At 40.9% G+C, this 12,765-nt stretch overlaps 1 protein-coding gene across 1 annotated transcript; it reads left to right on the top strand.

The window, feature by feature from the left end:
• The first annotated feature begins 10,446 nt into the window (after positions 1–10,446).
• On the top strand, positions 10,447–11,372 carry LOC145050877 (secreted RxLR effector protein 161-like). The gene is made up of 2 exons (XM_078999068.1): positions 10,447–10,560; positions 11,070–11,372. Exons 1-2 carry the CDS (start codon positions 10,447–10,449, stop codon positions 11,370–11,372), a joined length of 417 nt encoding a protein of 138 aa, XP_078855194.1.
• Positions 11,373–12,765: the final 1,393 nt, after the last annotated feature.

The following is a 12,765-nucleotide window of genomic DNA, read 5'->3' as shown; positions in this document are numbered from 1 at the left end:
GGTTGTGAGGGTTCATCGAGATGTACTTTCCAGTTATTCAGTGAGAAGTACTCGGTTGACCTGGTTCCCATTCCTCTACGTGGGAACATGGTCATCGTGGGCATGGATTGGTTGAGCCCTAATGGGGTATTGATCGACTGTGAGCAACAATGGGTTTGGACCCAAAATGGGGCAGAGTTGGTGATTCAGGGTGAGAGACCGTAGCATGGGCCGATTATGTGTTCTGCAGCGAGGGCCACATGTTATCTTCATCAGGTATGCTCGGATTTCGTCGCCTATGTCATGGATACCTGGGATAAGGCTAAGGTGACCGTGGATGATGTGCCGATTATGTGGGATTATCTAGATGTGTTCCCAGAGGATTTTCCTAGGGTACCTCCGGAGAGGCATGTGGAGTTCAGGATTGATCTGGTTCCGGGTGCGGCTCTGATAGCAAAACACCGTCTCGGTTGGCTCCTCCGGAGAAGCAAGAGTTGTCTACACACCTGCAATAGCTGTTAGACAAGGGATTTATTAGACCGAGCAGTTCGCCTTGGGGAGAACCGATTATGTTTGTGAAGAAGAAGGATGGGTCTCATCGCATTTGTATTAACTACTGGGAGCTGAATAAGGTAACGGTGAAGAACCGTTATCCACTCCTAAGGATTGATGATCTTTTCTACCAATTTCAGGGGCATCTTGGTTTTACAAGATTGATTTGCGATCGGGTTATCATCAGATGCGGGTCAGAGATGAGAATGTGTAGAAGACAACTTTCCAAACTCGATATAGTAACATCTCGACTTCCAAGTATGAGATTTATGGCTTAAAAGGTAAATTCCCCTTTGAAACTCGTTGAGTTGATGGCCTCAAATTGACGTTTTAGAAGTACTTACGCCGCGCATATTTCTGGACCAACTCGACGTGTTATTGAGGAAAACTCAACGAGTTGGTGGCTGATTATGAAACCCAAAATTTTAGGGTGTTGCACCCTATTTAAAGGCATTATGGCCTTTAGATGGCCTCCTTATCTGCCCCTCTATCCAAAAAACCCTATTTTGTGCATCCTCTCCCATTTTTGTGTGTGTGTGAGCTTGTAGAGTGATTCTTGGTGTTCTTTTAAAGGAGCTTGGAGTTTGAAGACTTTTGATTGAGAGGAAGGCTGTAGATCGGAAATCTTCTCTATTGTTGCAGCCATTTTGAGGTATAAAGTCGATACCTTGATCATTTATTTCTTAGATCTTGTCCTTGGAAGTTTATTTTCATTTTTGGTTCATTTTGGAGTCATTATTGGGATTGGGCATTTCTTGAAGTTGCCACTTCAGATTTGGATGTTTTGTGGCCTCTTTGGGCTTAAAGCTTCAAGATTTATCAAGTTATAGGCCCCTTTATGCTTTAGGCCCTTGTTAAGCCTTCTTTAAGCTTTGAAGCCTCCTGGTTTCAAGCATGGACGTAAAGTTAGCAACTTTACATGGTTTTCCATCTCTTGGGTATCAGATCTCCATCCTTAAGCATTAGGATGGGTGAAAAAGGACTAAATAAGTTAAGCTGGGAAAACTCAACGATTTGTCTAGTTTTCCCGCTTTTCTAAGTACTATAGGAACTCGAAGAGTTGTCCTGACAACTCAGCGAGTTGACTCGGGTTTTCCCCGTTTCTCTGAGTACCATAGTAACTCGGCGAGTTGGTATGTGCACTCAATGAGTTGGGTCAACATGGACTATTGACCTTGACTATTGAATTTGAGTTTGACCATGTTTGACCAAGTTTGACTTTGAGGGCATTTTGGGTATTTTAGGGTTTTCATAGAATTGTCATATGGTGGTAATAGGCTTTTGAGTCCGGAGCTGAGTTTTGGAGTTGGATTTTACAGGTTCAGCACTACTTGTGAGGTGAGTTTTCCTCACCGTACTTATGGGTCAAAGGAACCAATGTCGACCCTTTTAGATTGTTATCATGGTTATATTAGGATGGTATTATGTTGTTATGATCTGTTAGATTGGTATCCTGATAGAAAGGATGATGTTATGTTTATTGACATGTATGATATGTGCTTACCTGTTGATTGATTATGTGTTTATGAGTTATGTATATGTCGACATGTGTATGTGTAGTTGGGTTGAGGCGGTCATGCTTGGTGCTGAAGGCCAACAGACCCAGGGCGGCCCAGATAGACTGAAGGCCTGCGAGACGGTCCAGTCAGGCCAAAGGCCCGGTGAGTGGTCCGGATATGTTGTAGGCCCTGCGAGGCGGTCCAGTCATGTCAAAAGCTCATCCATGCTTGATGTTGTCTGTTATGTTATGTGGTGGTATTTTGGGGAAGACTCACTATGCTTTGGGCTTACAGTTTTTGGTTATGTTTCAGGTACTTTAGATGATCGCGGAAAGGCGAAGGATTGATCATGTACCTCCTCGTATTTTATGTTATGTTTTCTAGGAAAAAATTTGCTGCGAAAGCTATTTTGAAAACAATATGTAAAAATGATGGTTTTTGGATTTATGTAAGAGTTTAAAATTTTCAAAAATTTATGGATGTTACAAATATGGCAATTATGAGTTTGTGATGATGCCTTTTGGGCTCACCAATGCTACAACCACATTCATGAATCTCATGAACCGCATGTGCAGACCGATGTTGGATCGGTCTATGATTGTATTTATTGATGATATCTTGCTTTATTCAAAGACTCAGGAGCATCATGAGGAGCACTTGAGGGAAGTGTTGGAGACTTTGAGGAGGGAGAGACTTTTCGCAAAGTTATCTACATGCGACTTCTGGTTGCGCAAGGTGCAATTTCTGGGTCACCTTGTCAACCATAAGGGTATTCTGGTTGATCCGGCCAAGGTCGAGGCCATGATGCAGTGGGAGGTTCCAATGTCTCCATCTGAGATTTAGAGATTTCTAGGTCTTGTTGGCTATTATTGGAGATTCATTCAGGATTTCTCCAAGATCGCTATTCCATTAACCCAACTGACCAAGAAGTCGGTGATATTTCGTTGGGGGCCTGAGCAGCAGGCAACTTTTGAGACTCTTAGACAGCGGTTGTGTGAGGCACCGATTCTGACCCTGCCTAAAGGTGTTGATGACTTTGTGATTTATTGTGATGCTTTGATATCCGGTCTGGGGGCAGTTTTGATGCAGTGTGGTCATGTGATTGCTTACGCTTCAAGGCAGCTAAAGCCACATGACGCGAATTATCTAACACATGATTTAGAGTTATGGGCTATGGTTTTCGCCTTCAAGATTTGGCAGCATTACCTCCATGGGGTTCGCTATACCATCTACACGGATCACAAGACTATGAGGTATCTGGTGGAACAGCCGAATCTGAACATAAGACATCGTCGTTGGTTTGATGTGGTGAAGGATTATGATTGTGAGATCCTTTATCACCCTAGGAAGGCCAATGTGTTGGCTGATACTCTCATATGCAACACGGTCGCAACTCTGATCAGGGATATATGTTTAAGGATGACTGTGATTACTCCACTGCTGGAGCGGATTCGTGAGGCTCAGGCAGAGGCTATGAAAGAAGAGCACCAGAAGATTGAGCACATTATGGGTCAACTAGCTTCCTTCAATTATGATAGTCGTGGATTGTTGACTCTACATTGGAGAGTCTGGGTACCTTATTGGGGCGGTGTCCGCCAGGTTCTTATGGAGGAGGCCCACAAGTTGAGGTTCTACATTCATCCTAGGGCGACGAAGATGTATAGGGATCTTCGTCCTGATTATTGGTGGTTCTGCATGAAGCGAGATGTGGCATGGTATGTTGAGCGATGCGTGACTTGCAACCGTTAAAGATACACATATGGAAATGGGAAGACATCACTATGGGCTTTATCATGAAGCTTCCCAGGACTGCGTGTGGAGTATTTTCTATCTGGGTCATTGTGGATCATTTAACCAAGAGTGTGCATTTCATTCCAATCCAGGATAGTATTTCTGCAGAGATGTTTGTCGAGATTTATGTCCAGGAGGTAGTGGAACAACATGGGGTGCCGGTATCAGTGGTTTCGGACAGGGATGTTCGTTTTACTTCTAGATCTTGGAAGCGGTTTCATGACGAGATGAGTACTCGTCTCCTTTTCAGTACATCATTTCATCCGTAGACTGATGGTCAGAGCGAGCGGACTATTCAAACTCTTGAGGATATGTTACGTGCGTGCGTGTTGGATTTTGGTGGAAGTTGGGATACGTATCTTCCGTTAGAATAATTTTCATATAACAATAGTTATCACGCCAACATCGATTAACCCCCTTTCGAGATGCTCTACGGGAGGAAATACACGACTCCGATTTGATGGGGCGAGGTCGGTCAACGAGTTATGGGAAGTACCAAGATGGTGCTCAAGACCACTGAGCTGATTCAGCAATTTCAAAGCAGGCTCCACACAACTCAGAGTCGGTAGAAGAGTTATGCCGATAGGCGCCGGTCAGACTTGGAGTTCCATGTAACAACGAAATTTTCAAAACAAAATTTTCATTTTTGTCACAACCATTTTCACATAAAATATTTTGTAAAATATCCAACAATAGTTATCAAAACATATCGTATCCCAAGATCACAAAAAAAATCAAATCCTCTCTCTAGTGTGTACGAGTCACGTCGGCGCCTTTCCACGGTCCTCGCTAGTACCTGAAACATATAACACAACAACTGTAAGCATAAATGCTTAGTGAGTTCCCCAAAATACCCTTACACACATACGCCTTTCCAGGCCATACCCTACACGACCTTCCGGTCCATGTGTCTCAGGGGACTTCCGTCCCAGTCCTAGTAAACCTTCCGGTCCTACTCGTATCGACCTTCCGGTCCATGACTCCCTGACCTTCCAGTCCACGTCATAATGCCTTCCGGCCCATATCATACATAGCATACATATCACATACATAACGCATACAGAACATGCAACTCATAGCATAGAAGACCTTTCGGTCACACATAGGTACCTTTCCAGGTACAGTATAGTGAGAAGACTCACCTCGTATGATGTCTAGAATCTCACGTGCTCAATATCTCTGAATCTCAAAACAACAACCTAGCCCTGCCTAATCACAACAAATAATCATTCTAATTATTATCGGCTTCCAAGGCGATGCTACATCCTTTTCCACTATTCCACAGAAGGGTAAAAGACCATTTCACCCCTCCCTGACTCGAAAGTCCACATGTTGACCAAAACCCTAAAAGTCAACAAAAGTCAACAGCAAGCAGTACGCGGGGCGTACCAGCTCCTGTACGCAGGGCGTACCCTTGCATTCCAGAAACGGGGGACGCGACCCATTACGCGACGCGTACTGGGAATACGCCTAGCGTACATCCTAGTTTCTCACTTCCTAATTCTAATGTCTTAAACGATTAAGACATAACCCCATATTCCAGATCTGGCCATTTTAATACTTCTTAATCCATAAAGTCGAAACCTTTAAGCTTTTGCATGGCTATAAAGGTTCTCCACGCCTTCTAACACCTTTCCTTTCTCCTCCAAGAGTCTAGATCTCATGCCTGGCTCAACATTCACGTCCAAGATTGCATTTTTATGAACATACAACTCATATAGTTCTGGAATATGATAGATCTAGGCCAATGGAGACTACTTGCTCATAAAGTCTCCATCTTGGGACCAAAAACCCTAGAAATTGGTTCAATAAGCACACCATATAAACTACAAGGCAAGATCTGAACTTTTTACCTCAGGAAGAAGCTCCAACCTTTGTAGTCCTCATATCTACACTTGTCCACCAACTTCTAGCCTCCACAATGGTCTCCTCTTCTCTTTCACCACCTTGAAATGGCACTTTGAAGCTTAGAACACTCACACCCAAGCTAAAAACGAAGGACATGCTCTCTTAGGGTTTCTTTCTGAAAGATGGTGGATGAGGGACAAGACCATCTCATTCCTTTTATAGCCCTCAAGTCATATTAGGGTTTTGAGCCTGGGCCGGTTACGCCGGGCGTAACCTTAGGTACGCCCAGCGTACCCGGATGGAACTGCGTACCAAATAAGCACGCGAGTACGCGCAGTGTACTCCTTGTACGCCCAGCGTACTCACAAGCTTAACACTCAACACAAAGGACCCAAATGACAACTTGGAAAAGATGAAGGGTTAAATGGTTGAACCTGAATTTCGGGCTGTTACATTCCAGGTGGGAGATATGGTTCTCCTGAAGGTGTCACCTTGGAATGGTGTCGTTCGGTTCAGGAAGCGGGGCACGCTGGGCCCCATGTATATTGGTCCCTTCAGGGTTTTGGCTCGGGTGGTCCGGGTTGCAAATTGTTTAGATCTTTCAGCCAAGCTCAGTTAGATTCATAGCACATTTCATGTCTCTTAGCTGCGGAAGTGTTTAGTGGATGATTCTACAGTTGTACCTTTGGAGGATATTCAGGTGGATGACCGCCTGAATTATATTGAGAAACCGGTGGCAATTTTAGATCGGAAGACGAAACCTTGAGGAACAAGGTTGTGAAGCTGGTGAAGGTGCAGTGGCTGCAACGTAAAGGGTCATAATGGACTTTGAAACCCGAGGAGGAGATGAAGGAGCACTATCTGGAGTTGTTCGAGACGACGGACTTCAAGGATGAAGTCTGATTCAAGTGGGGGAGAATTGTAATGCTCGATAATTTCCAAGGTACTTATTTAATTTAGGGTTACTTAATTGTTATGAGTTGGGCCTAGAATAAGTGGATCTTTTCTTATTGGGGCTTAGGGTGTGCAGTACGTAGGGTGTACTAGCCTATGTACGTTGGGCGTACTGATGTGGAATGATCGCAGATGTCATGCTTGTACCCGCTGCATACAAGGGAGTACAGACAACATACATTTCTAATCCCCAAAACCCTAATATTTAGGGTTTGAACACTATTTAATGAACATTATGAACTAAGGATCTTCTTTATCAGCCTCCCTCTTGTCCTTAAACAGCCTCCACGAAACCCTAACCCCATTGTTGAGTGTTCTTGAGCTTGGTAGGTCTTTTGAGTGCATTTTGGTGTGTTTTGTCTCATTTTCAAGGAAGAAAAGGTTGGAGCAAGGTGGTGGTTCAAGGAGAAGCTTGTAGATCCGGATTATCTGCTCCATTTCTAGCTTGTGCAAGGTATAAAGTCTTGATCTTGATCTTTAGAAGCTTAGATCTCCATGTTTTTGCTTTTGGACCCTTTTTGGTCCCATAGTTGAGCTGTTGTGGAGTATTTATGTTTCTGAAGCTTTGGGTTGCTACTCATTGTGTTCTTTGGGTCCTAGATTCATAAAGTTGCAACCTTTTAAGCTTTAATCCAACCATGCATGAGTAATGGCCATTTTATGGAATTAGATTGTTATATTTCGAGTTCGGCCCATTTGGGGCATGCAAAGCCACCAAGTTGTCAACTTTATGGGTTTAGATGTTGTATATGACTTAGATCTGTGATTGGGACTCTTGGACTTAAGTGGTTAAGGACTTATTGGAGAAAAGGCTTAATGGGTAAGTAAGCTTGGCGTACAAGCTCGTACCCACAACGTACAAGCCATGCAATGTGTACGCTTAGTGTACAGCTAAGTACGCTCCGTGTACTCAAGCAGTTGGGCTTGGCGTTGTTTGGGCCATTTTCTTGGACCTTGTTGCTTTGGGCCTTTTGGGCCATCTGGAATTAAGATTTTGGATTAAGGAATTTTAGTGGGCCTTAGGGTAAGGCCCATTTGGGGGTTTGGGCCCAATTTGGAAAATTAGGCCATAAGTAGGCCTTTGTAGATCTTTTAGTATTGGGCCTTATTGGTTATGGTTTTGGGTCTTAGTTTTGGATCAAGTTAGGCCAAAGGTAAAATGGTTGTTTTACCCCAAGTATGGATTATTGATTATAGTTTGGAACCCAAGTGTTGATTGGGTGTTATTTTGCATTGATAGCTCTGGGAGTCGTCAGGGCAGTAGCTAGGGATTTCTTTCTATGAGATTCAACATTTGAGTTGAGTTCCCTCACTGCGTTAGCAGGTCTAAGGTACCAATGCCGCCCCTTATTAAATATGTTAGGATCTTAGGAGTCTGCGTGACACTTGCATGTGTTATGTACTGCTATGTATATCGGGTGGGTTTTGATGCCAGGCGAGGCCCGAGGACTAGAACATATGCTAGTGTTATGATCATTATATGTGTTAGCATGATTATGTGATATTGATTGTATTTGTATAGCGGGCGAGGCCCATTGACAGGCGAGGCCTGAGTGTAACAGATCTGTATACCGAGTGGGGCTCGATGTCAGGCGGGGGGGCCTGATGTCGGGCGAGGCCCGATGTTGGGCTGGGGGCCTAGTGTATGATTTATTATGTATGGTATGCGGTAGTTTGGAGAACTCACTAAGCTTTGTGCTTATGGTTTTCAGTTTATGTCTCAGGTACTTCCAGTGGCAAGGGGAAGAGCTCGGGATGACTGCATTGCACACACCACATGGATTTCGTTTATGGGACACACTCTGATTTTCCTGATATTTAACATACTTATTTTATTTGGGATGTATGAACTGTGATTTGAAATATTGTTTTCACTTGAATGGAAAATGAAATTTTTGGGTCGTATTTTTGGGTTGTTACAGTTATGTGCAACATGAGAACAGGTGAAGCAACATCATCGAGGTCATCCAATAGTTATCGATTCGAAGATCATTAAACCTCTGGAACTTCTTCACATTGATCTTTGTGGACCATCGACTATAGAGACTCTCAACAAGAATAGGTACATCTTGGTCATTGTCGATGATTTTTAACGGTTTATTTGGCTTTACTTTCTTCGGCAGAAGTCAGAAACTACTCAAGTAATGATCGATTTTATCAAGCACATTGAACTCATTTTGAGAAAGAAAATCAGAAGGATCAAAAGTGATAATGGATCAAAATTCAAGAATCATGTTCTTGATTCATTTTTGGGTCATCTAGGGATTGCACATATCTTTTTGTCTCCTTACACACATCAATAAAATGGTGTTGTCGAAAGGAGAAACAGGTATCTTTGCGAAGCAGCGAGGATTATGCTCACTTATGCGAATCTACCTTAATATCTATGGGCAGAAGCAATTTCGACAGCATGTTTCACTCAAAACCGGTCATTTATTCATCGTCATTTAAATATCACGCCCTATGAAATAATTAACAATCGAAAACCAAAAGTGAAATTTTCCATGTTTTTGGTTGCAGATTTTTTATAATGAATCTCAAAGATAACCTTTCGAAAATTCAGTCCAAAGCTGATGAAGGGATATTTTTGGGATATTCGCATAACTCAGTTGCATATCGGGTGTTGAATAAGCAAACAAGGATGATTGAAGAAAATTTCAATCTAACTTTCGATGATTACCATGTCAAGCATGTCCAAAAGACTTTTGAATGAAATCCAATCCTCATAGAAACAAATGATGAGTTAACAATTACAAATTCTTTCAATTTTGATTATGACTTATTTTTGGTATCCCTGATAGTGCAATAGATGTCGTACTTCATGTTGATGATAATCAGATTCCTAATGCATCAAGACATTTTGTTGATTCGACTATAACTCAGGAAGATGATGTCTTACATTCTACAACAAACTCTATGATACATGTCGAAAGTCATCCGATGTTGCAAGATGATCAAGTGGAGGGGGAGCACTTGCATTCTACGGTTGAAGGTGAGTATAGACATTCGACTGTAGATGTCGAGGTGGAGCATCAAAATTAGAATGCTGATGTCGAGGGGGGGGGCAGGGATGTTCGATTGTAGATGTAGAAGGGGTGCATCAAAATATCAATCCAATTTTTGAGGGGGGGGTACAATGGATTTATACCTACTATTTCAAATGAACAAACTGATTTTTTCATGATGTGACTGATAGTGTGTCTAATGCAGGTGAAGGTTTAGAAACTGATGAAATGTTCGAAGATGCAACTCTGGAATTTGATCCTGCATATCCACCTATGGACAAATAGACACGAAGTTATCCTAAAGAACACGTTCTTGGTGATCCTAAAGCTAGAGTTTTGACAAGAGCTCAACTTCATGCTAAAAATGAGGTACTAAATGTGCATCAAGAATTTTGCATGTTTAATGTTTTTATTTCGAAAGTAGAACCGAAATCAATCAAGGCTGCTTTGGAAGATCTTGATTGGATTGTTTCCATGCAATCTGAATTTGCTGAATTCAAAAGAAACAAGGTTTGGAGACTAGTTCCAAAACCTGATGATATAATAGTCATAGGCTTAAAATGGATTTTTAAAAATAAAACTGACAAAGAAGGAAATATGGTTTGAAACAAAGCAAGCTTGGTTGTTAAGGGATATTCGCAACAAGAAGGTATTGACTATGATGAAACCTTTGCCCACTAAGACTTGGTTGTTAGTCAATACCTTCTTGTTGCGAATATTTGTGATACTTGGTTATTAGTCAAGAAATATTCGTGAGACTCAAGGTTGTTCGAATATTTCTTGCTTATGCAGCATGCTAAGACTTCGATGTTTATCAGATGGATGTCAAGTGCGTTTTCCTCAATGGAGTATTAGAAGGAACCGTTTATGTTGAACAACCACCAAGTTTCGTAAATGATAAATACCCTGATCAATGCTATATTCTTGATAAAGTTATTTATGGATTAAAATAAGCACCTCGAGCCTAGTATGCAACCCTTAACAATTTATTGAAACTCTCAAAATTTAAACAAGGATCTATTGATCCCACTCTCTTTCGAAATAAAGTGGGGGATCACTGGATGCTCGTTCAAATTTATGTATATGATATTATCTTTGGTTCAAGTGGCCCTTTATTGTCTAGATAATTTGAGCATATCATGAAAAGTCAATGTGAGATGAGTATGATGGGTAAGATCAATAATTTTTTGGGATTGAATATTCATCAAAGAAGAGAAGGAATTTTCATAAATCAAGAGAAGTATTCTCGTAATCTGCTTGAGAAGTTTGGAATGACGAATAGTTCGAAATTACGAGTACCAATGGCCCTCGGTACACACTTAGGATCTTCGTTGGACAATCATGCTGTCGATATTACGTTGTAGAGGAACATAATTAGTTTATTACTATACTTAACTGGTAGTCGACCTGACATTATGTTCGTTGTTTGTAATTATGTTAGGTATCAGTCGAATCTCAGGGAACCCCATCTAACAGCTATAAAGAATATCTTTCGATATCTCAATGGGAAAATGTCGTTGGGTTTACGGTACCATTCGAGGACAATTTCTTCATTCAGGCGTTTTCCGATGCAGATCTTTGTGGATGTCAACTCGATAGAAATAACACTAGTGTTGGATGTCAACTATTGAATGGGAAGCTTGTTAGCTGGAAATTGAAGAAACAAACTTGTGTTTCGATTTCCACAACACAAGCAGAATATGTTGCTGCTGCAGCTTGCACTTCTCAAGTCATATGGATATAAAATCAACTTCGTGATTGTGCAATCAACATGAAAAACATACAATTGTATTGTGATTCCCAAAGTGCAATACGCATCTGCCATAATCTGGTGAAACATTAGAAGACCAATCAAATAACACTTTGCCATCATTTTATCAAGGATCAAGTCGAGGATGGAAATATAAAGGTTCACTTTGTGAAAACAATCCAACTTGCTGACATTTTTACATAAACTTTGGCTAAGATGTCTTTTATAAGGATCTTGTCTGGTTTAGGAATGCTTGATGCAACTGCTGTTCCAAGCTTGTCTTCATCGTGAAATAACGATGGGTTGAAACACCACTGAAAGATTTAGAAGTTACTGTTCACTATTCAGCGTTCGACACCCTTCGTTTTCGACCTCTCTCTGGATGAGTCAGATCCTACTTCGTTGTCTGAGCAGACTTTCTGTTTCGAAGTACTATGTCTCGATGTCGATACTTTTCACTTCGATTGTCTGGTAACATTTTATTGTTATTAATATTTTTTTAAAAAAAATCAAAAACACCAAAAAGATTTTATTTCTATTATCTTTAATTTTCAAAAACTCCAAAATTATTTTTTCTCTTGTCTTTAAATTTCAAAAACAAAAATTCCAAAAAGATTTTCTTATTTTTTAATTTTTCATTTCAAAAACAAAAATCTAAAAATATTTTTTTGTTGTTTTGTGTGTTTAACAATTTTTTTGTATAGTTCTCAATTGACATATTGTGGTGGATATTGCTTCGTGACTATGGGACAAGTATAATTTCGAATCTTTGCACTAGTTAGGTGTCCCTAGAAGCATGCTGATGTATGTCTACCTAAGCTTCATAGACTCAATGTGTTTCGAAGCCTTAATGGATCACTCACTATGAGGGTTCCTTCCCAATTGGGCTATATTCGCATTAGACGATGAGTTACCTTTCTCTTCTTATTTTGAGTCAAGAGATTTCTGCTTTGTCCATATCATTCGCAGAGGTACACTATGATTCTTAACCAATATTTTTTTTATCAACTTAGTCTTCACGATTCACACACTTCACTTACGTATCCTCGACATCTCTAGTATAAACCAATCAGAATGTAGATACTGCACAAGTCTACGTTAATGATATTGATTCATGTGTCTGTGATGATGGTTAAACCCAACATTCCCAACTTATAAAGGAATTGATGTTGAACTTTAAGTTCAAGATTTTCACGAAACATTTGTTTCGGTACCTTTCTTCGATATTCAAAATCGTATTCCTCTCATTTGTGATCTTTATAAGATGTTCTTCACCCAAGACATTTTTGCCCAACAAGATCCAGTTCTTATTTTTTTGGAATATGATTTTCGTTTGAATATCAGTTCGTAATCTTGTCACTTTCAATTTTATCTCACCTTCGCTTGT

Source organism: Lactuca serriola, chromosome 5 (genome assembly GCF_051521515.1).
Source record: "Lactuca serriola cultivar US96UC23 chromosome 5, Lser_US96UC23_V15, whole genome shotgun sequence".
Taxonomy (NCBI): domain Eukaryota; kingdom Viridiplantae; phylum Streptophyta; class Magnoliopsida; order Asterales; family Asteraceae; genus Lactuca; species Lactuca serriola.
This window is presented reverse-complemented; position numbering and strand designations above follow the sequence as displayed.

Excerpts from the sequence above, each read along its gene's own strand:
- LOC145050877 (XM_078999068.1), top strand. The coding sequence starts at position 10,447 with ATGGATGTCAAGTGCGTTTTCCTCAATGGAGTATTAGAAGGAACCGTT. Across the intron at positions 10,561-11,069 it reads AATGCTATATTCTTGATAAA|GTATCAGTCGAATCTCAGGG; the intron begins GTTATTTATGGA and ends TAATTATGTTAG.